Source organism: Trachinotus anak, unplaced genomic scaffold (assembly GCF_046630095.1).
Source record: "Trachinotus anak isolate AG129_WGS33_773 ecotype Australia unplaced genomic scaffold, CSIRO_AGI_Tana_v1 ptg000028l, whole genome shotgun sequence".
In the NCBI taxonomy this organism is placed as follows: Eukaryota; Metazoa; Chordata; class Actinopteri; order Carangiformes; family Carangidae; genus Trachinotus; species Trachinotus anak.
This window is the reverse complement of record NW_027273879.1, coordinates 1,471,661-1,495,176: the sequence shown is the minus strand read 5'-3', so window position 1 is coordinate 1,495,176 and position 23,516 is coordinate 1,471,661. Positions and strand designations below refer to the sequence as shown.

General features: G+C 44.1%; 1 protein-coding gene across 3 annotated transcripts in view; it reads left to right on the top strand.

Annotated features, from left to right (window-relative positions):
* The window catches only part of ttc28 (tetratricopeptide repeat domain 28), a 116,982-nt gene that overhangs the window by 78,111 nt on the left and 15,355 nt on the right, over window positions 1-23,516 (top strand). For all 3 annotated transcript variants that reach the window (XM_071465334.1, XM_071465333.1, XM_071465335.1), the window contains 13 exons: window positions 2,568-2,789; window positions 4,842-5,030; window positions 5,147-5,243; window positions 14,700-14,896; window positions 14,975-15,128; window positions 15,228-15,399; window positions 16,412-16,580; window positions 16,680-16,840; window positions 16,941-17,429; window positions 20,026-20,218; window positions 20,312-20,392; window positions 20,628-20,880; window positions 22,947-23,056. In XM_071465334.1, the coding sequence (XP_071321435.1) occupies window positions 2,568-2,789; window positions 4,842-5,030; window positions 5,147-5,243; window positions 14,700-14,896; window positions 14,975-15,128; window positions 15,228-15,399; window positions 16,412-16,580; window positions 16,680-16,840; window positions 16,941-17,429; window positions 20,026-20,218; window positions 20,312-20,392; window positions 20,628-20,880; window positions 22,947-23,056 (2,487 nt within the window). The remainder of the gene's footprint in view (window positions 1-2,567; window positions 2,790-4,841; window positions 5,031-5,146; window positions 5,244-14,699; window positions 14,897-14,974; window positions 15,129-15,227; window positions 15,400-16,411; window positions 16,581-16,679; window positions 16,841-16,940; window positions 17,430-20,025; window positions 20,219-20,311; window positions 20,393-20,627; window positions 20,881-22,946; window positions 23,057-23,516) is intronic.

Below are 23,516 nucleotides of genomic sequence, written 5' to 3'. Positions count from 1 at the left end.
GAGGCAAAGCAGCAACTGTTTCTCATCTCTCTCTCTAATCAGAGCAGCAGACAAGAGTGTGTACGAGAGGGAACAGACACAATCTGTGTGTGTGTGTGTGTGTGTGTGTGTGTGTGTGTGTGTGTGTGTGTGTGTGTGTGTGTGTGTGTGTGGTGCTGTAAGGTCATGGCCCTGTTGTCTTGCACATTGTCATTTGCATGGTATTATGCCAGAAGAAGCGCAGTAATTAACAGGAAAAGTGGTGCTCGAAATCATTAAACAGCTCAGAGTGCAATGAGAGTGTTTCTGCGCGGACTGAAACGGCCCAGTTAGAGACCTGCAGGACCTGGAGCAGAGCAGGTGTGGTGGTGGCGGAGGGCGACACCCTCACAGCAGGCTCTAATAGGATGTGAAAGATTAGCTTTCACCCCTGTAGCCTCCAATATGTGAGTGTCTTCCAAGGGTGCAATTTCCATTAGGGATGAGGCAATGCCCCCCCCCCCGACTTTTCTATTTAAGTCCCCCACCTCTTCTTTTTCTCTGAACACTGTCGTGTTACTGTCCAGCTGCTGTGACCAAAACAGGAGGAACTCTCAATGCTGACGTGTTCGTCTGGACCACAGTGGATTTTATAAAAAGGTGAAAGGTGTCGCTGTCAGTGATGAATCATCAGCTTCCCTCTTCTTTACAGAGCTTTACTGTCAGTTTCAGCTCATTGTTGATCTGTCTATTGCTCTGGTTCATTTTTATGCTAGTGTCCACTTCCTGCTCAGCAGAACAGACTCAGTCAGAGAGCAGCTGGTGAACCCAGTGGAGCATTCAGCAGCTGAGGTGCTGGTGGAGACCAAACACAGAGCTAAAAGAGGGAACACTGGACTTAACGCTCATCAGGCAGACACAAACATGACTCCACATGAATCATCATGTTGCTCTCTAACTGGCAGATGTGTAAATATCCCTGATAACAAGTACAACATCTCAGCTGAGAAGGTGATGATGTGTCACTGCGCCTGGCCACCAGGGGGCAGCGACATATTTACAGGTTTTAGATAGAATCACACTGGTTTTCACTTCCCATCATTTCTTTAACTAACGGAGTCTAATAAAACTTTTACGCTCTCCGATGTCCAACCAGTTGTAGAAAGCAGATGGGACTGACCTCCCGTTAAGTTAACTCATCACAGGCGTCCTGATAGCTGATTGGTTAGGGCGCATTCAGCTATCAGCGCAAATTCTCTTAGCTCCCGACCGGCCCGACTCCTTCCTGCATGTCGGCTCCTTTCTCTGCCCCTTTCCTGTCACTTTCCTCTCTACTGTCCTATCAAATAATTAATGCACAAAATGCCCAAAAAATATCTTTTAAAAAAAACAACTCCTCACCTTGATGTTTATTGTGTCTGTTTTCAAAGTGTAATGCTGAAATTCACCAGAGCTTATCTGCAGAGGGAAATTAGCCTTCAGCCACACGTGGTACAATAAATTTATTTTGCATCGTCCTGTTAAATAAACAAAACAAAAATAAATACACACAAATCAACACAACACAAGAAGTAGAGAAGCTGGGCTAATCCCTGAAAATCCTGTTTTTGCTCCAGTGATTGAACGCCTCAGGATTCCAGGACTCTGTGACATCACTGGTGGGTGTGGCTACAGAGCACATTTCAGACCACACCCATCAGTGATGCAGGCTGTGGTCGGAGGTGAGACAGGCCTGGAACCAGCGACAGGTGTTGAGTGACTCTTTAAACTGTTTGTTAAGAAGCTGTATAGTTTACGACCTTTGTGACCGCTGGTGTTAGCTTCCTAGCCGCGCTAGCTCCTGCGGTTTATGTTTACAACACAACACATGCCACATGTGAACCCACAGAGGAAAAATAGATTCATCTAAAAAACCATCCTGGTGACAGACGACTGAAGGACTCGGAAGCAGAGTTGTTTTGTGTTTTCACTCAGCTACGTAAAGAACTTGATGGAAAATCTTACGCAGTGGTTCTGGTCAGCAGCTTTCCTCCTGTCTGATATAATGTTAAAGCTGCACCAGTGAAGACTGCGACATGACAAATGGTAAAAATTACCACGTGTAACGTGAAATTGGTCGACGACTCCACAAAGACTTGTCACCCAGCGCTGCAGCTCCGTGGGCCTCCCAGCTCACAGTTGTGGTTTTACAGCCCACAACTTTCCTGTTTTGATTTAGTCCTCCAGCTGTCAGCAGCCGTGTCACAGGCAGCAGGCAGCTGTTTCCACGTCTGATAAACCCACTGCACACTACCTGCTCCGCTCCAAACCACAGGAGCCTTTAGCAGCGACAGAGCCAGATGTTGTCGTCAGGAGCTGGTGGAGACCGTGACAAACCTGAAGCTCGGTGATTTACACAAACGAATCCAACTGTTTGACACCAGTTGCATCATGTCAACCTTTTTAGAAAAGATGCAAATACTTAAGTACAGTTGGTGCATAAATGATACAGCGGTTTAAAGAACACACATCTGTGTATGTCTGTATGATTGTGTGTGTGTTTACTGGAAACACGTGGAGGGTTTTCTTTGCTCGACACTAATCAGTGTGTGATGTGTGTGTGATTTCAGGCTGCGTCAGGCGCCCTCAGCAGTCTGGGCCATGTGTACACAGCCATCGGTGACTACCCCAACGCGCTGGCGAGCCATAAACAGTGTGTTCTGTTGGCCCGGCAAACCCAGTGCCAGCTCTCTGAGGCTCGGCAGCTCGGAAACATGGGTGCCGTCTACACAGCGCTGGGAGACTTCACCAACGCTGTTCAGTGTCACGAACAGCACTTGGATATCGCCAAGGTACAGTACGACGAAATGTTTCTGCCGTCACAGAAAAACGTTGTTTCTTTATCTGATTCCTCTGAACCACAGAACTTCATTGTTGTTGTCACACGCTCCTTCATCACCATGAACACACACACTGTAGTTTAATTTCACCCAGTCTCACACACACCGTCCTGCTGCTGCAAATACTCACAAGTGCATCAGATGTGGATTCATCCGCCGCTGAAAATAGTCCCCAACAAATGCTATATTTCCTCCTGTTTGTGTAAAGTTTGCTGAAAACTACAGCGACCAGCTGTTTTAGGAAATTATTTAGTCTATTTAAAAAATGAAACAGTTTTTTTTTTAAATTTTGGATTAATGATATGAAAAAAACACTTCAATATAAATAAAGCTGCATAAAATAAAAGAAGAAAATATATGTCAGCACACACAGTAAAACATCAGCAAAGCATGCTGTCATTTAATTATCCTGAATATCCCAAATATCCTCTGCTGTGACGGCTGTTAAATAAAATAAAAGTCTTCTTCCCCTTGTAAGTTTATTATAATTCAGAAAATGATCCCGACCTGGTTAAATTTTCCTTTGTTTTCATTTAACTTCTATCATCAGTTGACAGGAGATGTTGTCAGTCATCAGCTGAACTCAGTCATTAGTAATGAAATAAAACCCTCTGGTGGAGTCTGACTCTTCCAGTGGTGGAGAATAAATCCAGCTGCAGAGATGAAGCCTGTGGATTTTCCCGGTGGTGACTCTGATCTGTCTCCCACTGGACAGAAGTTGGAGAGATTCTGGTAAAGATTTAAAGAACCTCTTTCCAGAAATGAAAAAAAAAAAGAAAAAAGAAGATTCCCACAGTTCATGTGAGTTTAGTTCAGTTTAATGAAGCCTTACTGGTGTAAAATCAAACCTCTGAATGATCTTATAATGTGTAAATGTACCTCGACTTCCCTCAGTGTTCAGATTTTCACCCCTCCCACACCGAGCTCTGGGAGCTGGTGTTAAGGATTCAGCAGGAAGCTGTGGGCTCTACCTCCTGTGTCACCAGCCTTATCCTGTAATTTATCAACTTAATATCTTTAACCTAAAGAAAAGCACATGCTTCTTCACCTGAGGGTAAGACATTAAAGGGACGTTAGACGGATTCCACAATAGTTATGACACTAGAATAAGAAAGTGTCTCTTTGATGGTGTCTTTCTTAAAGCAGAAGGTCTGTTGTGTTGTCTTTATGTTGTTTGGATTTATTGATCTTTTAGGCTTTTGTGTGAAATGTTTCCACTGTAAAAATGAAGGACATCACCCAGGTAGAGTGAACATAAAGCCATCAGCTACAGTACATCCACTAATTGAATTCTGGATTATTATGGAGAGAGGAATATTATAAATTCAAACAGAAGGGCTGCGTCTTCCCCACAGCAGCAGTTTCATCTCTGCACGTTTGTTGTGTGTGTTTTAGCACATCTGTCACTTGATGAATGGAGTCTTTTATAACCAAGTTATTGCATATTTCCCGAAGAATATAAAGAGCGTTCAGGACTCTGAGCCTGTAAATATTTGAGGCATCACGGTGGAGCTCTTCATGCAAATGTTACACGAACAAACACAACAAGAGACAATAATCTGTGCACATTCAGCTCTTTATATTTGTTTTTTGGATGAAGTGCAGTTTTGCAGGCTGGCCAGCGAAGCTGCAGCCAACATCATCTCCCTCTTTGTGGTTTTCTCTCTTAACATACAAATTGACCATCTGTTGACTATTAGATTTGTACCAGAATAAAGTAAAATCCTCCAACTATTGAAAGCTTATGAAGTAATTTTTGTTTTGACAGTTTAGGTCACTTCAGCTGGAAATGTTGCCGTCTGTTGGGTATGTGTGGGCTTCATACACAGAGAATCTGTTCCTTTTCTGTTTTCAGTCACTCAGTCGTTTGTGGGAGTACAGATCTTTTTTTACTGCCTCAGTGCAAACAGTGGTTTTAAATTGCTTGAGTTCTTTCTGATTTATCAGAAGTCACATGTACCTGCTGCCACAAAGGTGATTTCTGAGCAACGCTGTCGTTGGCAGACTTTGGAGAACCGGCGTGAGGAAGCGCGGGCATACAGCAACCTGGGCAGCGCCTACCACTCTCAGCGGGACTTCGACAAGGCCATATCGTACCACACCAAAGTCCTGGAGCTGGCGCAGGAGCAGGCCGACAGAGCCATCGAGATGAGGGCATATGCTGGTCTGGGACATGCTGCCCGCTGCATGCAGGTCAGTTTAAAGACCTGATTAACTGTATAACTAAATTACACAGGGATATTCTGTCTGTTCTGCAATTGATAATGTGATAAATAAACATGAATCGTGATGGTTCCTGTGATCCTCAGGACCTGGACCGGGCGCTTCAGTACCACCAACACCAGCTGGAAATTGCCCAGGAGCTGCAGGACAGAGCCGCTCAGGGCCGAGCCTCTTCCAACCTGGGTGAGTTTAACTGAGGGTCATAGTGGGGCTAGATGGTGGAGGTAATGTGGATCTGTGTGTGTGTGTGTGTGTGTCTCTGTGAGGACCGGTTTGAGTTGAAGGAACCTTCGAGATGAGACCGCCCAGTCGCGCCGCTGTGACTCTTCAAATGCAGCCTCCACAGGATGCGGCTCCTCAGTTGCGTCTGTTGCTCTTTATTCTACGTCACTGACTTCCTCCTTTGCTCCAGTCAGGACTGTGGCGGCCGTTAGAGGTCACCTAACAATAAAACACAACTGGGTCGTAATAAGCTGCTGCACAGACGACCTCTGAGTTTGATTTTTTACAGTCTGTGAAAAAGTCACCTCAATAACGTCACTGATAAATGTCAATGATAAATGACACAAGTGTCTGAGGAAACTGAGAGCAGGTGTGTGAGTGGGCGATGAGGATCAGGTGACTGAGAGTAGGAGACAGATCTGGGAGTCAGGTGACTTGGCGGGAGACGGAGGCAGATGGGCCAAAGTAAACATGGCTGACAGGAACTGTGACGGATAAAGAAATGAGCTGCGTCCGGATTTGTCTGATTCAGCTCAGCAGGTGATTGATCACACTGTATATTTGCTTCTCAGTAATTAATCAGAGCAGGAGCTCAACACTGCACAGCAGACTCCAGGCTGAAGTTGGTGAGATAATCTCCACTTTCACTCCTGTTTACCCATCAGAGTCGGCAGCTGAGGTCGGAACATTGGGGAACAGTCGTCACGTCTCTTCACTCGTGTGATCAGGTTTTTCCTGAATGGGCTCACAGCTGATATGATGCGGCCGGCCTGCACAGCTGAAGAGCCCAGTCAGTTATACTGCTCTCATCAAGAAGCCGGGTTCAATCCCACAACAATCCCATCGGGACTTTGCGTTTAGACCTGGTTTCTTTAATGCATTCCTGAGATCGGATCCCTGTAGATCAGCTGTAGGCGTCAAAGATCGTGTTTAAACAACGAGAGCCAGACCACCTCCAGACGTGGTCGGCCAGATCACATTCTGACCACATTTAGATCCTGCTTTAACATGTGTTTTTCCAGATGCAGATCGCATTTTAATACCAGGTGTAAACCAGGTCTGAAACTAGATTGTGCGACATGTTAAACAACACATGACATTTGTACCTGATCCTAATTAGCAAACCTTGAAGCTGTCTGTCAGGGAGACTGGAGGTGGTTTTATAAACCACAGGGAGAGTCTGTCTGGGTTTGCACCTGGTTTTTCAGTCGTTTGCCAAACTCCTGGATTTTAAAGAAGAATAAGGAGAAAAATCATAAGGATAAGATGAAGGTAGGAGAGCGTGGCATCATGGCGGTAATCAGGCTGCACTGTCACCCCAGAGGATTTATAGACAACAACAAACAGGAGTGTGGCAGATTGTTTCTTCGACGCATTGTGGAGGAGAAAAACAAAGAGGAGGATCTGTGCATCTACTGAATAAAAGAAGAAGGGATTTGAGCGTCTGCTGCACGCTGGCTTTAAATTACTGGTTCATATTCAGTTCAATCCACAATCTGGGCTCACAGTGTTGAATTGTTTGAGAGGTTCAATAATAATGCACAACAACTGAGAAAACCACAAATACTGTCACTATAATAAAAAACACCACATGAGACACGACAAACCACCTGTGAGTGCATCAAAAGCTTCTTATTTACAATATGTAAACTTTTTTTGCAGGAAAGAAAAGAAATTACAGGGAAGAGTAATTTTATTATTTATTTTTTTAAATTTTATTATATATTTTTATTGTATATTTTATTTATACCTATTTTATAGTTACACACTCACATTTTCAGTTTGGTTTAGTCACTAAAATCCAGCGGCTGAAGACCAGATAAGAGTAGAGAGGAGTAGATAAATATTCTGATATATTTCATTTTCATTTTCTTCTGTTATGACATCATACTGGCAAATGTTCATAAATGTAGGAAACAGCTTTCACTTATTTTTCTTCTGAGAACCTCTGACTTCACTGTGTCTGGTCCGTACCTCTGAGACCCAACACGCAGCCTCACGAGCTCAGACCTCAGCGCTGAGATGTCTTTTATTTTATTCTGTGTGAATTTCAGTGTGCGTGTGAGTGATGCAATTTCAGATAAAAGACAAACACTCTCACAGTTTTCCCCTCAAACCCAAAACTATTAACTAACGGGTGCAGAAGTCTTTATTCCATCTGATGGAGGGCTGCAGCTCCACCTCCACCTCCACCTCCAGCCTTTACCGTCACGTGAGCTGTTCCCTCGTTAACCATTGACCCGTTCTGTCACTGCTGTCGCCACCAGGACTCAATAGACTGACTGGGGTTGTTGTCCTGGGTCTGACCAACTCAATCTGCATTGATCTGCAGCACGGAGTCCACACACAAAGGACTCTTTGTGCGTTAGGTCTGAGAGATGGTAGAGCTCAGATCAGAGGCAGTGGCTTTGTAAAAACTTGAGGTGCTATAACTCATAACTTTAGGAGCAGGGCTGTGGATCATGTGACGTCACGGTCCTGCTCTCCCGTCACCTTATCTGCCACCTGAGGCCCTATCACATGACTGCGCTGATGCTTCTCTGGCCAATCAACGCTCATGTTTTATTAAGGTTTTGGTTGGTTTTGGTTTCTGCGGCCACAGTGATATCTGAGAGCCCGTGAACCCGACTCCACCGCTGAGTGGACAGCTCGCCGCTCTGTGTGTGTGTGTGTGTGTGTGTGTGTGTGTGTGTGGTAACACGAGTCACCGCCTCAGTCAGTCTGATGTATCCTGTCGACCACAGCGTCAGGAGGTTGTACAGCTGCAGCGTCGCTCTCAGTGAACGTCACTGCAGAGTCTGTTTCAGTGCAACTGTTATTTACGTCTGAGTGAAAGGGAAGCGAACGCACCAGCTGCAGTCTGTGGCTCAGATCAATGATTTAGATCATTTATGGATGAACACGTTTCTCTGACAAAGCTCCACTCTCCTCCCTTGTTTCCTCCTCTCCTCTCCTTTCTCTTTTCTCCTCCTCTCCTTTAATCTCCTCTCCTCTACTTCCCTCACTTGTTTATTTCTCTCCTCTCTCCTTGTTTAATCCCCTACCCTCCTCTCTTCCTTTCCTTTCCCCTTTTTTCATCATCTCCTTTCCACTCGTTTCCTCATCTTTCTTCCTTTCCTCCCTTGCTCCCTCCTCTCCTCCGGTCCTCACTTCTGTTTTTCCCTCTTCTTTCCTTTCACTTCCTTGTTTTCTCCTCTTCTCTTTCCTCCTCTCCTCTCCTTTGCCCTCCTTTCTTCCCATGTTTCCTCTTCTCCTTTACTTTTCTCTCCTCATTTCTCCTATTTCCTTCTCTCTTCTCCTCTCTTCTCCTCTCCTCTCCTGTTTCCTCTTCTATTTACCTCTCCTCTCTCCTCTCTCCTCTCCCCTCCTCCTGTCTCTCCTCTCCTCTCCTCTCCTCTCCCCTCCTCTCCTCTCCTCTCCTCTCCTCTCCTCTCCCCTCCTCTCCTCTCCTCTCCTCTCTCCTCTCTCCTCTCTCCTCTCCTCTCTCCTCTCCTCTCCTCTCCCCTCCTCCTCTCTCCTCTCCTCTCCTCTCCCCTCCTCCTGTCTCCTCTCTCCTCTCCTCTCCCCTCCTCCTGTCTCCTCTCTCCTCTCCTTTCCCCTCCTCCTGTCTCCTCTCCTCTCCTCAGTGTCAAACTTCAGATATATTCAGCTCATTTTTCACATCAGACTCTGCAGGTCCAGAAATATCTCATCTAGGACGTGGTCCAGTGTCGCCCAGTGGATTCCTTAGTGATTTGTGTTGGTACAATTTACAGCTTGATTACCTCCCTCCATAGACCACAGTCCAGTGAGATGTAGTGATTCTCATGTGTTTTTCTACCTTGTATTTAGAGACTTTTATCTCAGTGGGACTTCGTTGTTGTGGCTGCTCAGATCTGCTTTCACATCTCTGGACGTTTCAGGCAGTAAAACCCTCACAGCTCAGTCAGATCCTGCTTCATGTGTTAATGAGACTTTCAAACTTCATGTCATGATCAGGAGGAAGCAGTGGAGCATTTTTTTATAAACTTGTATTTTTTTGTACAACATGTTCCATGTTCGCTAATATGATGCAAGTGTTACCATTTCTGAAAGCTTGACAGATATTCAGAACAACCAGTTCTCCTTTTTTATTTTTCATTTTTTCTGGTAGCTGATAACACAAAGGCAGAGAGAGGGACAACGTGTCAAAGTGTTAAGCTTGTGTTTGCAGAGCTCACTGCCTCTGGTCCATGTGAAGTGAAGTAAAACGGTGCTGGAGATCAGAACATCTGAAATACAACAGCGAAGTCTGGCTCAACAGGTGGAAAGGTCTGTGCTCACCTGTCCGTGTGAAGGGACTCACTGTGGGAATCTATGCAGCAACAGAGTTTGACATGGGACAGTATGGGACCTTTAATATAACAATGTTGATACATGTCGCTGTAAATAAACAGGACAACAGGACTAGAAGAGCCACATGAAGACAGACGAGCAACTCATGAGCCGCAGGTCGGCCACACCTGATTTAGTCGACAGAGCCTTTTCCAGACCACCGTGGAGAAAGAGGTGCAGAGATCACCTCTCTCCTCCCTTAATCTCTCCGTGCTGGTTCAGCCAAATACCCTGTCATCAGATCTCAGCTAATTCTCCACACCTCTAATCCTCACAGCTCCGCTCTCTTCACACCGTGTCCCCTCCATGTTTGGGGATCCCACCATCCTGCAGAACATCCACAGATACAGTATCTGGCAGCCTCACACCTCAGGGAAGTGTGGGATTGGCCTTGCAGGAGATTCTGTGTGTGTGTGTGTGTGTGTGTGTGTGTGTGTGTGTGTGTGTGTGTGTGTGTGTGCGCACGTGCTCATGCTCACACCTGTGTTAGCAGAGTTTAGGAGGCGGGGTGTAACTGTAACCAGCTATTCCAGCCAACTCTGCAGGCTTCACTGTAATCCTCTTAGTGCGAGACCCCAATGAACGAGGTCCCCCTTTCCTTATCAACAACCCCCCCTTCTTCCTCGTGTAGCCCTGCTTCTTACATATTAGTGGAGACGGAGCTTATGTGAGTCCAAAAACACAGCGTCTCGTTTTTTTTTTCTAATTTCTCCAAACATACAGTTCAGTATTTTATGCACCTTAGACTTGCAGTTTTCTAGAGTGTGATATTCTGACGTGAAAACCAAAAAATAAAGATGGACAGAATAAAATATGCATCATTATTCTTTTAGGTTGTTAGACAGTTTCACAGAGCATGAATGAGCAATTAACTTAATTTTAATTCATTGCTTTTGTGCGCCCTGTTTTCTTCTTCTTTTGTTCAGTCGGCCTTTGTTGTTTTCCATTCAACATCTGTGCTTTTTCTTTGATTTGTGCCTTTATTGTGAAGAACTCTGTAAACCCTTCAGTTTGAGGGCTATAAACTAAGTCATTGTTCACCCATCTGAAGTTGGATGGTGATAATGATGATGATGATGATGATATCACAGACCATGATGCTTTATAGATTAATTTGTGATGGAATATTGAATTTTTACAAGTGTGGATGCAATAAATGGTCGTAGCTTGTGTAGCGAGCTTGTGTAAAGATGGCTGCGCTTTTTTTTGACACACAAGTATTCTGGGAAATTCTACTGTTTATTTCATTGTCTGAAGACGGGTGGGGCAGATAGAGGTAGTCGTAGATTCAATATATTGGTAAGTGTGGGTTCGGTTTGGTTTGGTTGAGTTTTGTTAAACAGAACCATGAATGGTTTTATAATTCTGGGACAGTGTATGAATGTTTCTGCTTTTGTGTGAGTTTTATGCGTCTGACTGAAAGGTTAAAGGACGAAGGTGGAATTATTCTGTTGTTTTCTTATTGTCACTAAATTCCATAAAAAGACCAAAACCAAGAACGTCTTCATCAGTTTTTATCTTCACTTCCTGACTTTTTTATCTTGTCAGGAACTCGTCGTAAATCTGTAAAGGGGCTATTTTATAAGTTTTCTCTGCTGCCAAACGTGGGTTCTTGCCCAGATCGAGTGGTGGTGACTGTTGCTTGACAAGACAATAGATTATAATACAACCTCTGAACAGGAGGCTTCAGTGAGTCGCTATTGGAAAGTGACAAGATGGCCCAGGGCTAACTGGTTAGCATGCTAACTTCACTAAAAGAAAATAGGTGCTATAGTAAAAGTAGAGGGTGGTTTCCACCTCTGGAGACATGCAGCTCTTGGTGAGTAAAGGAATGAAGTTTGATGCTGAGCTCGAAAACACGCATTAATGCTAACATTAGCTATGTAGCAACAACAAAGCTCCTTTAGCTCCTTTAGAAATAAAAGGTCATAAATAAACAGTTTAATTCTTAAAAAGGCTCAGGAATCTCCTGGGAACTGTAGTTTTTATGAACATCAGTCAAACAGGAGGAAATTTGTTGGGGCCGGTTTTCAGCTGATGTGATGCAGATTAATCCACATTTGGTGCAGTCGTGAATATTTGGGGCAACAGGATGATTTATTCAACTTAAAGTTAACAAAACTCCAAGTATTGACAATAAGTGCATGTGCTTCATTTAATGAGCGTTTATGTCAAACTAATAAACCTAAAATATAAATTCAAATGTGTTGCTGTTTGATTGTGTAAGTCATAAACTGGAGTGTGTGAGAAAAAAAGGACAAATTTTAGGATAAAGTGAGGTTGAGTGGAAATGATGTTAGCAAACACTTCTGGCTGCAGCCGTCACAGACACACAGATGATACTTGTTAGTGGAATCAACTCACTGTTCGTGGGCTTTGTTGACAATGAGAGAAAGTATAGAATATCACCGGCTTTATCCGCTGGAAATGTGCCACGGGTTTTTTGGAAGAAGGACTCACAGTTTACAGTCAGTGAATCAGAGCGCCGTCCTCTCTCTCTCCACACAGTTTGACATGAAAGCCACATGTAACCTCTTCCATCTGGTGTCTCGACACCCCCCGTATCTCTGTTTCCCCTCTCATAACCCCTCTCTCATCTGTCCTTTGTATTTTTTTCTGCAGAAATAAAGACACAGACACCGTGTTTGATATATATATGGTCTCTAATCTGCAGATTCCACAGAGCAGCAGGAAGAAGAATGATTACAGTGCAGCATTTTAATGGGGCATTCAGAAAGTTAGCGTCTAAATCTTAACATAGATGACAGCGATGGTTTTAGATTTTCTTCATGTCACAAATTTAGACCAAGCCATGTATACAGTTAATATATATATGTAAAATACTAAAATATTAGCATTGAAATATACTTAAATCTATTAAAAGTACAAGTACATATTATGCGGAATAAGCCATTACAGAATTATGTACAATATTATATCATTGGATTATAATTATTCGATGGATTTATGTTTACATCACTTTAATTTTAATAAGGTCCCCACAGGACTTTTCTGTGAGGTTCAAAACACAGAGGGGAAATCAAACGGTAAAGGTTTTATATTTGTAACATTAATTTGAAAGGTAGATGTGTAATCCAATCGTGTTAATCTAGTTAGGTTTGCTCAGATCTGGACCTTAATCAGACTGAGATAACCCAGTTAAGGTGTTTACATGAGAACTGCAATCATCGTCACAGTTTTGCCTCAATCTGGTTTTAAATTGAGTTATTTGCGTGCAGGTAAACACAATAACAATAAGAGCTTCAGACCAACGAACCAGCACATACACACACAGGTTTAACATTTGTAGCGTTTTTTTGGAGAGTTTTGTGTGTAACCTGCTTTGAGAAAAAGTATTTAGATCCTTTCCTTAAGTAACAGTAACAATACCACACTGCACACATTCTCCACTACAAGTAAAAACTAGTATCACCAAAGAAAGTCCCTTCTAATATGTCACATCTATTCATTTACCCATAAGCCTCAGTATAACCTCGGAGCTGCTCGAGGCGGAGCTTATTTATTTATATATAGTTTACTGGTGGCTGACAATCATGTTTGTTTTGTCAAACAAAAAATCTTTATCTTGCAAAGTAACTTTCTAACTTCAACTTTTTTTGCTTGTTTTAAAGGTAGATGTCCATGTGTTTGTGATTATAAAGCAGGTCTAGGTTCTATATTAATACTGTGAAAGTATCAAAGCCTCAGTCCACAGAGAAATGCACACAGCCTGTATTCAGAAACTGAGCCTTAAAACCAGCCGTCAGAACTTCTGGAACTTTGTGATGTCACAACAAAGCAGTCACCTCCCTCAGCCCGGCCCACCAGGACTCAGAGCCTCTGAGCCTCTCTTCTGATTGGCTGACTGACCTGTTGTTACTAGAGCTGCAGAGAGAAGCCTGAGAGAGGAGATGTAAAACTACACTGAGATGGTTTTTGGTTCTTAAAACCACAGATATATCTTCTGATGGAAATCAGCACTTCAGAGAAAACAATATAGAAGTGTAAAATGTGGAAACTTAGATGTTAGAATAGAGTGGAAACACTCACTTCAGTAAATTTCTTTCTTTACCTTCCACCACTGTGTGTCAACAGTTTGTATTTCCCAGGATTCATTTCATCCTGCAGCTGCTGCCTCTCTTGTCTTTCTCTCTTGTGTCCTAAGCTTCTTCCTTAACTCATGTTCTCTCCTCCAGATCTTCAGATTTCTACTTTGGCTCTAAAATCTGGTTTGTTGACAGTAGAGAAGACACATCATCATACAGAAAGTTGCTAAGGTCACTGGGACCCAAGTTTTCTTCTCCCTGGACAGAGTCAGAGTCTGTGGGACTCCCCTCCGGATCTGTGCAGTGCTGAAGTCTGGAGACCCAGAGCAGCAGATTTGTTGAATTTTCCACTGTAGCGTTTTAATTATTTACTGCTCTGCTCTCAAAACTTTCTCAGGGTTCTGGAAACCACATGCACACACACACACACACATACATATACATGTGTTTTCTTTGCATATGGGATATTTATATACCTCTGAATCCTTTTTGGGGAGTTATTATATCAGTGTGAAATATGGGACCTTTAAAATTGGACCTGGACTTGATTTGACTTCACAGCAAAAACCAATGACTGACTTGGACTCGTCTCAGGTTACTTGAGTTTTAATAATACAAGGTTTTGTCTTCAATGACTTTGGACTTGACACACTGTTTACTACTCTGCTAATGTACATGAGATTGACTTGGACTTCTCTGGAAAGACATGAGACATGACTGGACTGTCCCCAAAATACTTAAACACTGTTCTGTTGACAGACTCAAGACTTCACTTGGATTTAGCTCAAATGTCTCAAGATTAAATTTGACTTATTTCAAATGACCTGAGACCTGTTTGTTGTGTCTCAGAGGACCTGAAACTTGACTTTGACATCATGAAAAACTGCTCTGCTAAACACTCAGATCTAAAAAAGGAACTAAAAATATTTCCATTTTGTTTATCAGCTACTTAATTTCCTCCGTGTTCGTTTTGAATAAACACAAGGTTTGTCTTCCCTCCTCTCGCTGTGCATCTCAGGCATCATACACCAGATGAAGGGGGAGTACGAGACGGCACTGAAGCTCCACAAAGCCCACCTGTCCTTCGCCCAGGAGCTGGGAGACTACGCTGCCCAGGGGCGGGCCTACGGTAACATGGGCAACGCCTACCACGCACTCGGCGTCTACGACCAAGCTGTCCGGTACCACCGACAAGAGCTGCAGATCTCCCTGGAGGTGGATACCCTCACTCTCCACGGGACACTTTGAGACAGTCAGGGGGAAACAGAATTGTGAAACGTGTTTGTGTTCCAGGTGAACGACCGTCCATCGCAGGCCTCCACGCACGGCAACCTGGCGGTGGCGTACCAAGCTCTGGGCGCCCACGACCGAGCTCTCCAGCACTACCTTCACCACCTGACCATCGCGCGAGAGCTGAGAGACACTCAGAGCGAAGCGAGGGCACTAGGCAAGTGAGACAAGAGGGAGCTGCTCTGAGGACACAGGCCCAGGAATTGTGCTTGATTGAAAAATTTAAATGTTCTTTTTGATTTTTCTCTTTTTCCAGCAAACTTGGGAAACTTCCACAGCTGGAGAGGTGAGTACGCTCAGGCCCTGCCGTACTACCAGCAGTACCTGGCTCTGGCCCCAGGCCTGCAGGATCTGGAGGGAGAAGGAAAGGTTTGCCACAACCTCGGCTACGCTCACTACTGCCTGGGACAGTACAGAGACGCCGTCAGGTCAGAGACGAAACAACCTCACCACTGAAACCTCACTGAGCACCAGTAACACTACAACCTCATGATGACCCAAATACTGTCCAGACCCACAGAACTTCATTATTCTAGTGGAGATACCAAATATGTAGAGTGTGGATACGATGACGGACCAGGCATCTGGAATATTTCCTTTGATTTTTTTAATTAATTGCAGTTAATTGCAATCTTTGTTTCAGACTTGAATTCTAATACACATTTTAGCAATATCACAAAATCTGCCATCGGTCAAATCAGGAGTATTTCTGCCAAGATTTCTGTCGTTCAGTGATTCTCAATCTCGCTTTTGTTTCCACCCACACTGTAATTCCTTATCTGTCCCACAAATCCATCAACCGCCTCCAAAACGCTGCAGCCAGGGTTCTCACGAGAGCTCAAAAATACAACCACACTTCAGATTCTTGCCTCACTGCACTGGTACCAGTGGAATCAGAACTGGTTTCAAAATCTCATTGTTTTTTTTTTAATCACTGAGCCTCCTGGCCCCGAGGCCTTTACTGTGAGGAGTCCTCAACTGTGGAATAATCTCCCATTTAGAATTAGACAAACTACCTCAGTGTCGTCTTTTAAAAACTCATTTTCAGAAAAAAGACTTTTGTTTCTGTTTGTATTATGCTTTTATTGTTTTGAAGGTTTTTATTTCATTGCCTTTTATCTCTATATCATGATTGCATCACTGTTTTTTTAATGTCTGTGAAGCACTTTGTAAAGTTGTTTTTCAAAAAGTGCGACACAAATAAAGCTTTAAAGTTCAAGAATCTTTCCAACCTTAAAGTTTCCTCATTGAGAAAAAAAGGAAAAACTGTTTGTGAAGAGGTTAATGTCATGATGTTACATATACATCAATGTGTTTGCACAGAAATTCCCGGTTTTGCATTTTGCATGTTCAGTTAATGAATCGCTGTTACTTTTATGTCACATTGGTATAAAGTGTAAAAGACTGTGACGTGCTCTTCATGTTTTATCCATTTCTCAGGTATTATGAGCAGGACCTGGCCTTGGCTAAAGACCTCCAAGACAAACTAGCCCAGGCAAAAGCCTACTGTAACCTTGGTCTGGCCCACAAAGCGCTGGGGGAGTACAACAAAGCAGAGGAGTGTCAGAGATACCTGCTCTCTCTGGCACAAGCCTTGGACAACACACAGGTCACCTCTCGATGTTCACTGTACAGTAAACTGTAAAACTCCTCCTTCATACAAGAGATGGTTGTGACTCCGCGTCCCTGTGCTTGTGTTTGCCTTCAGGCCGTCTTCAGGGCCTTCGGGAACCTCGGCGATGTGTGTGTGTGTCGGGGCGACCTTCCAGGAGCTGTGAGGTTCTACCAGCAGCAGCTGACCCTGGCTCAGAAAGCCGGTGATCAGAAGATGGAGGCTGACGCCTACTCAGCACTTGGATCAGTTCACAGGTAAACATTTTCAACCTTGTGATTTGCTCGGCTTCCCTCGATTCTGTGTCTCTCACCCCTCTCTCTCTCTCTCTCTCCTCACCTTTTCCTCCCACTTCAGGCTGCTCCGCCAGCTGGATACAGCCCTGTCCTTCCACAGCCAGGAACTGACCGTCCGAAAGGATCTAGGTGACCAGCAGGGGGAGTGCCGCGCCCTCGGCCACCTGGCAGCGGTGCACATGGCCCTGGGAGACTACGCTACAACCTTCCAGTGTTATGAGGCCCAGCTGGGCCTGGCCCAGGGGCTCAGGGATGCCCGTCTGGAGGCCCAGGTCCATGGGAACATGGGCATCACCAAAATGAACATGGGGGTGTTTGAGGAAGCCATTGGCTATTTTGAGCAGCAGCTGGCCATGCTGCAGCAGCTGAGTGGGACTGAGAGCATGCTGGACAGAGGCAGGGCCTACGGGAACCTGGCAGACTGCTACGACACTCTGGGAGACTACGAGGAGGCTATCCAGTACTACGAGAAGTACCTGACGGTGGCTCAGAGTCTCAACCACGTCCAGGACCAGGAGAAGGCCTACAGAGGACTCGGCAATGCACACAGGTAAAGGCAAAGCTGGAATTATATACCTTTATTTATTCAGGTGAATCACATTGAGAGAGAAAAGTAACACACAATAAAAATTACAAAATTATGATTAAAAATACAACACAAGGAAAATTTAAAACAACACAGCCGTTGATCCAGTGAAGGAGAAAAATCCTCCTCAGTTAAAACAATTAAATTACAGGTTTAAAATCATGTTTCTAAAATGTGGAGAACATATAAGACCATTGTGCTCTGTAGCTTTTTCCATGTGTTCATGGAGTCTTATTTAACATGGTACTTTTACACTTATTCACTTTCTTGCCAAGAGTCAGATAAGAAGATCGGCACGGCTCTCATTTCTGCCTGTTCCAGTTCAAACATGGTTCAGTTTGTGGTTTTACGGGAGTTTCTAATCCGTGTCCCTGTTCAGCTGTAGTGGATCTGAGTCGAAGAAATTCAACATGACAACTGTGTGATTAAACTTCTACTGAAACTGGATAAAAGGCTTTAGTTAGTTTTCACTTTGATTCACAGCAGCAGCAGCAGCAGGGTCACTCAAGTCCCCTGGTGTCCACGAGTTTTCTCTGCCCCCCCCCTTCTGTCCATTCATCAAGTCCCGCCTCCTCATTTACATACGACTTCAAAAACCAAAATCAAAATGTTAAAAAAGAAACAGAAAAGGGCAAAAGTGAAATTTCCTTTCAATTTAATAAAAGCTTTTGCATCTAAGTAACATTTTTAGTTTAGATTGTTTTGATTTTCTTTATTTATTTAATATGGACAATGCAATTTAACAGGATGTGTTGCACAGAGAAGTTCTAGCTATTGCTAATTTTCAACCCTTGTCTTTAGTTGGGCTTTTACATGTGCAGTGTAAATAAAACAGCTTCCATTATCGGAAAACACAACACACTACAGATATGAAAGTCGACTAAAATACTGTATTGAAATGCACTGAAGTCTACGAAGAGACAACAACAGCAAAAATAAACAGACAAAAACAACTGATATCATACAATTAGATTCACAGTCTAAAAAGAGACAACTTCAGTTTGTCATTTCAACATCCAGTTTCTCACAGTACAACACAACAATTATTTATTTGGCATTTTAATTTAATCCCATGTAAGATGATCCTCCAGACGCTAGCTGTTTCCAACTGTTTCCAGTCTTTATGCTAAGCTAAGCTAATCGGCTGCTAGCTCTATCGTCATATTTATATATGACTGGTGTGAAACTTCTCATCTGACTCATGTCAAGTGGGTGAAGGTCAACTTCACTGTGACATCATAATGCTCAGCAAAAACACTTCCTGCCATTATTCTGTTCTGTGACTCAGGAAGTGCAGATTGTGACCATATTTCCAGCAACTTTGCTGGTTGGTGGAGGAAACAACGTACAGGCGGTGACTCTAGTTTTTAAATAGTTGAACTGTGTTGCAGTTCAGAAAATGATGATGATGATGATGATGATGATGATCTCAAGTGAACAAACTTGTGATTTGTTTTCCTGCTGTTGCTGCACCATGCAGCCGCTCAGTTTCACTGCTCCAGACTCTTTGATTACATTTGTGTTAATATTTATGTCATGTTTTCATATATTTATGTTCAGAGTTTTCCCATTAGTTTGGCTGTGCCTTTCAGGCAGGGCAGCATTCATGCATGACGCTCAAATGAGCTTTTCCTGCCTAAAGCATACACTTTACATATTTTAAATCAGTCATCACAATAAAGAAAATAATCATAATTCACTAAGTGTAATAACAGCAACGAGCAGCTGTGGTGAAGGGGACAGGGTTAGTTCTCTGGCTACTTTTCAGAGAAATCAGTCTTTTATCATATGAGACTATTCAACTAATGTTCACAGACAAGAACAAGGCTTAATGATGGGTCTGCTTTATCCATCTGTTGTAGTCTGCTTCTGCTCTCCAGAGTGTGAATGAGATGATAATGAGGAGAGAAGAGTCACTGATTTATCGTAATGAACTCAGCCTGTTCATGTTTCTTCTTCTTTTGCCTTTTCTCTCAGAGGAAACAGAATCTTTTTTTACAAGCCAAATCAAAATGTCCCATTATCATGAACTAGTTAGCTTCTTGTTTGCTTTACTAAAGGTTCCATATTATATAAAGGTAGATGTCCATGTGTTTGTGATTATAAAGCAGGTCTAGGTTCTATATTAATACTGTGAAAGGATCAAAGCCTCAGTCCACAGAGAAATGCACACAGTCTGTATTCAGAAACTGAGCCTTAAAACCAGCCGTCAGGACTTCTGGAACTTTGTGATGTCACAACAAAGCAGTCACCACTCTCAGCCACACCCCAAACCCCGCCCACCTGGACCCACCATCCAACATTGCAGGATTGTGTTTACCTGAAATCTGCTGTATTTTTACTGGATCGCTCAGAAAACAGAGATGTAAAACTACATTTAGATTGATTTTTAAAACCACAAATATATCTTCTTGCCGATATCAAAACTTCAAAATAAAACACCAGAAAAGTGTCAAATATGGGACCTTTAAGTTTCCTATGCGGCTCATCACAAACAGATGATCGAGCCCCTGTGTTTTCCCTCCTCTGATGTCCTTCCTCTTCTTTTTTTCCTCCTCAGGTCGATGGGGAGTCTCCAGCAGGCACTGGTGTGCTTTGAGAAGCGGCTGGTGGTGGCCCATGAGCTGGGTGGAGAAGGGGGGGGTAAGGCTCAGGCCTATGGGGAGCTGGGCACCTTACACAGCCAGCTGGGCAACTACGAGCAGGCCCTCTCTTGCCTGGAGCACCAGCTCAACATTGCCCGCACAGCAGGGGTAAGAGGTTATCGTTTCAGGAGTTTGTTTCTCCCTTTGCCTTGTTGAATATTATGCACACGAGTTCATAGTAAACGCTGCTTTGACCCTCAGGATAAATCCCTGGAAGCAGAGGCAAGTGATGCTCTTGGTGGCGTTTATCAGCTGATGGCAGACAACGAGACAGCGCTGCAGGTTTGTACAGATTCATCAAACATCATCACTCAGTATCTCCTCTCCATCAGGGTCAGATGAGAAGATGGACACCACCTTCATGTCTGTATGCTAAATATAAAACTACAAATGAGCTAAACTTAGCTTAGCATGATGATTGGATGTAACTAACTCTAACTCTTTGCAAGAAAGTAAATGAGAGCATTTCCCAGAATGACAGCCTCGTCCTCTAAGTGTTCAAGCTCTCCTGTTATAGTGGCACCAAAGGGCTTTGGATATAGCAGAGCAGAGCAGGTGTGTGAGGAGCCAGGGTCGAGCCTACGGCAACCTGGGACTGACCTACGAAGCTCTAGGAAACTACGAGCGGGCCGTGGTCTTTCAGGAGCAGCACCTGAGTGTGGCAGCACAGACCAACGACCTGATCGCGAAAACTTTGGCCTACGGGAGCCTGGGGAGGATTCACCACGCACTGCAGAACTACGCACAGGCTGTGATGTACCTGCAGGAAGGTAAGAATCCAGCAGTTATTCAGGTGAGCAGCACTGTCATTCCTGAATGAAAGATGGCACCTTCTCACTTTCACATACACACAGTCATTTGATCCATTGTTAAATATGGAAATACTGATTGTAGCAACTTTAATTATGTTTTATTCACATGTATAAATTGAAGATTTCTGACTTTGACGGCTCCAGGAGCTGCAGCGTCACTGGATCAAGCCCAGACTTAACTCCCTTTCTCTCTCTCTCCCCTCATTTATTATCAGTACTATTAAATCACAAATAAAAGTACATAAAGTGCCTAGAAAACAACTTTTCTCTGCTTTATCAAGTTTAATTTCATTCATTAATTAGCCATACTGCTTATCCTTGATCCAATCGCAGCTGACAGTGGAGGAGGGGGGGTTACACCCTGGACAGGTCTACCACAGAGCTGACATATAGAGACAAACCATCATTCACATTCACTCCTACGGGCAATTTGACAATTAACCTGAGATTCAGCGTCTTGCAGCAAAAATAGAAAAAAGACCTGTTGACAGTCACATTGACGTCATACCTGCAGTATTACACCTTCCACTATCGACCACTAGACCGAGCCTAGACACCGTCTCTATATCTATGCTAACCATTTAACCATTTTTAACCATTTTAGCAGCTGCATGCGGAGACATTTTAGAGACATTTTCTGTCAAAAATGAATCAGAAATGAATTAAAAATGAAGATAAATCAACATTCAAGTATCCTGCAAACTCTGTGCAGACAGAGCTGCAGTAGAGTGACGCAGCAGACACGCAGCCGGTGTAAACACACATGCATCCAGCGTGTCTCCGGCGTAAACCTGCATGTCTCTGGACTGTGGGAGGAGGCCGGAGAGAACCCACACAGGCAGGAGAACATCCAAACTCCACACAGAACGGCCTCAGCCAGGACCCTTCACTGAGGCGACAGCCACCACTGCACCACCGTGCCGCCCAGAATCCAGATGCAGATGCAACATTTCCTCTGTGTTGAAAAGCTGCCTGTTTTTGACACATAACAACAAACTCTCGAGTCTAAAAAGTCGGTCACAGTTGCACCTTCCCCTGCAGTCAGACAGACTCTGGCTCTTACTTTGATCTACATGTGGGTATCTGATTTAAAGTCGGAGCTGTTTAGGCCTGAGAACATGGTGAGTTGCATTTCTGTAGAAGCATGAAAGGTATTCATGAGTCTGACACAGGCTAATAGAAGATCAGTGCTGGGGTGTTTACCCTGGAGTGTGGTTTCTCGCAGACGGCTCCTTGTCAATAATCCTGTTTGATTTCACTTCTTCTTTTACTCGACTGCTCTGTGAAACACTCACGTCTCTCTCTGGTTGTAAAACTGCATCCTTGTTGAAAATAATCCCATTTGAGTCTCTTTCCTCATGTATTAAAAAGGACACATCAACATGCACAAGCTCATAATAAGACCGAGATAAATGCAAATACAAGCTAATTGTAATGGATATTTAAAATGAGTGGTTGGGTTCATTTATGAGCTCCTTCAGGCTTCATCGGGCCTGTAAGACACGGACACAGTTTGTCACTTCACTCACAGTTCCTCTGGATTTTAATTGATCATTAACTGAATATGGCAACGAGGAATTCGGCCCAGAGTTGAGGTGAGGACAGAGCTGAAGCGTGCCTCCAATTAACCTCCCCAAACACGAGAACGAGACACAGATAGCGAACATCACAGGGCCAGTCAGAGACGAACAGGCAGAGAAGTGTGAAGCAAAAACTTGATGAGATTCTGCTCAATCTCAGAACCTAATGAGAGCTAAATACAACCTGCCACATCTGTCTGCGCCTTCAGAGCAGGGGAGATAAAACATGTGAAGAGCAGAGAGAACACGAGAACAACAACAGAATAATAAGACGAGGGGAGGCGAGGAGAGACAAGAGGAACAATGAGAGAAAAAGAACGGCAAATGTGAGCACCCTCGGCTCAGTGAGAGTTTGCCAGGACTTTCAAAGAGATGATCTTCAGATCAGCCTCTAGGAAGCAGCATCTGATCTCCTCCTGCTCCGTCTCTCCCTCCTCTCCTCAGGTCTGCGCCTGGCGGAGCAGTTAGGGCGCAGGGAAGAGGAGGCGAAGATACGCCATCGCCTGGGTCTGTCTCTGTGGGCCGGCGGAAACCTGGAAGAGGCGCAGCACCAGGTGTGTGTGTGTGTGTGTGTGTGTGTGTGTGTGTGTGTGTGTGTGTGTGTGTGTGTGTGTGTGTGTGTGTGTGTGTGTGTGTCTTCACGTGTGCTCGCTTCAGAACCTACTGTACAGGTGGAGTGTGAAGACAGGATCAGAGATCTGTTGCCGTGGGGATGTTTTGGATGTTAGCCCCATTTTTAGAACGGCAGCAGCTGCCTGCTTCACAGAACCACTTCTCCCTGACGAGAACCGTTTCCTGCACCTTCACAGGCCGACGCCGAGACGGCAGCCGCTCTACAGAGCTGTGACAAGAGGAGCAGTAGTAGAGTCATGTATAGAGTCAGATTTCAGTATCAAAGAGCGTCAGAGGAGGCTGCTGGGAATTACATAACAGAGTTACAGCCTTGAGAAGTAGCAGCTGTAATGGAGTTCATGACTGATCAGTACAGATGATCAATCAAATCCATTTAACCCC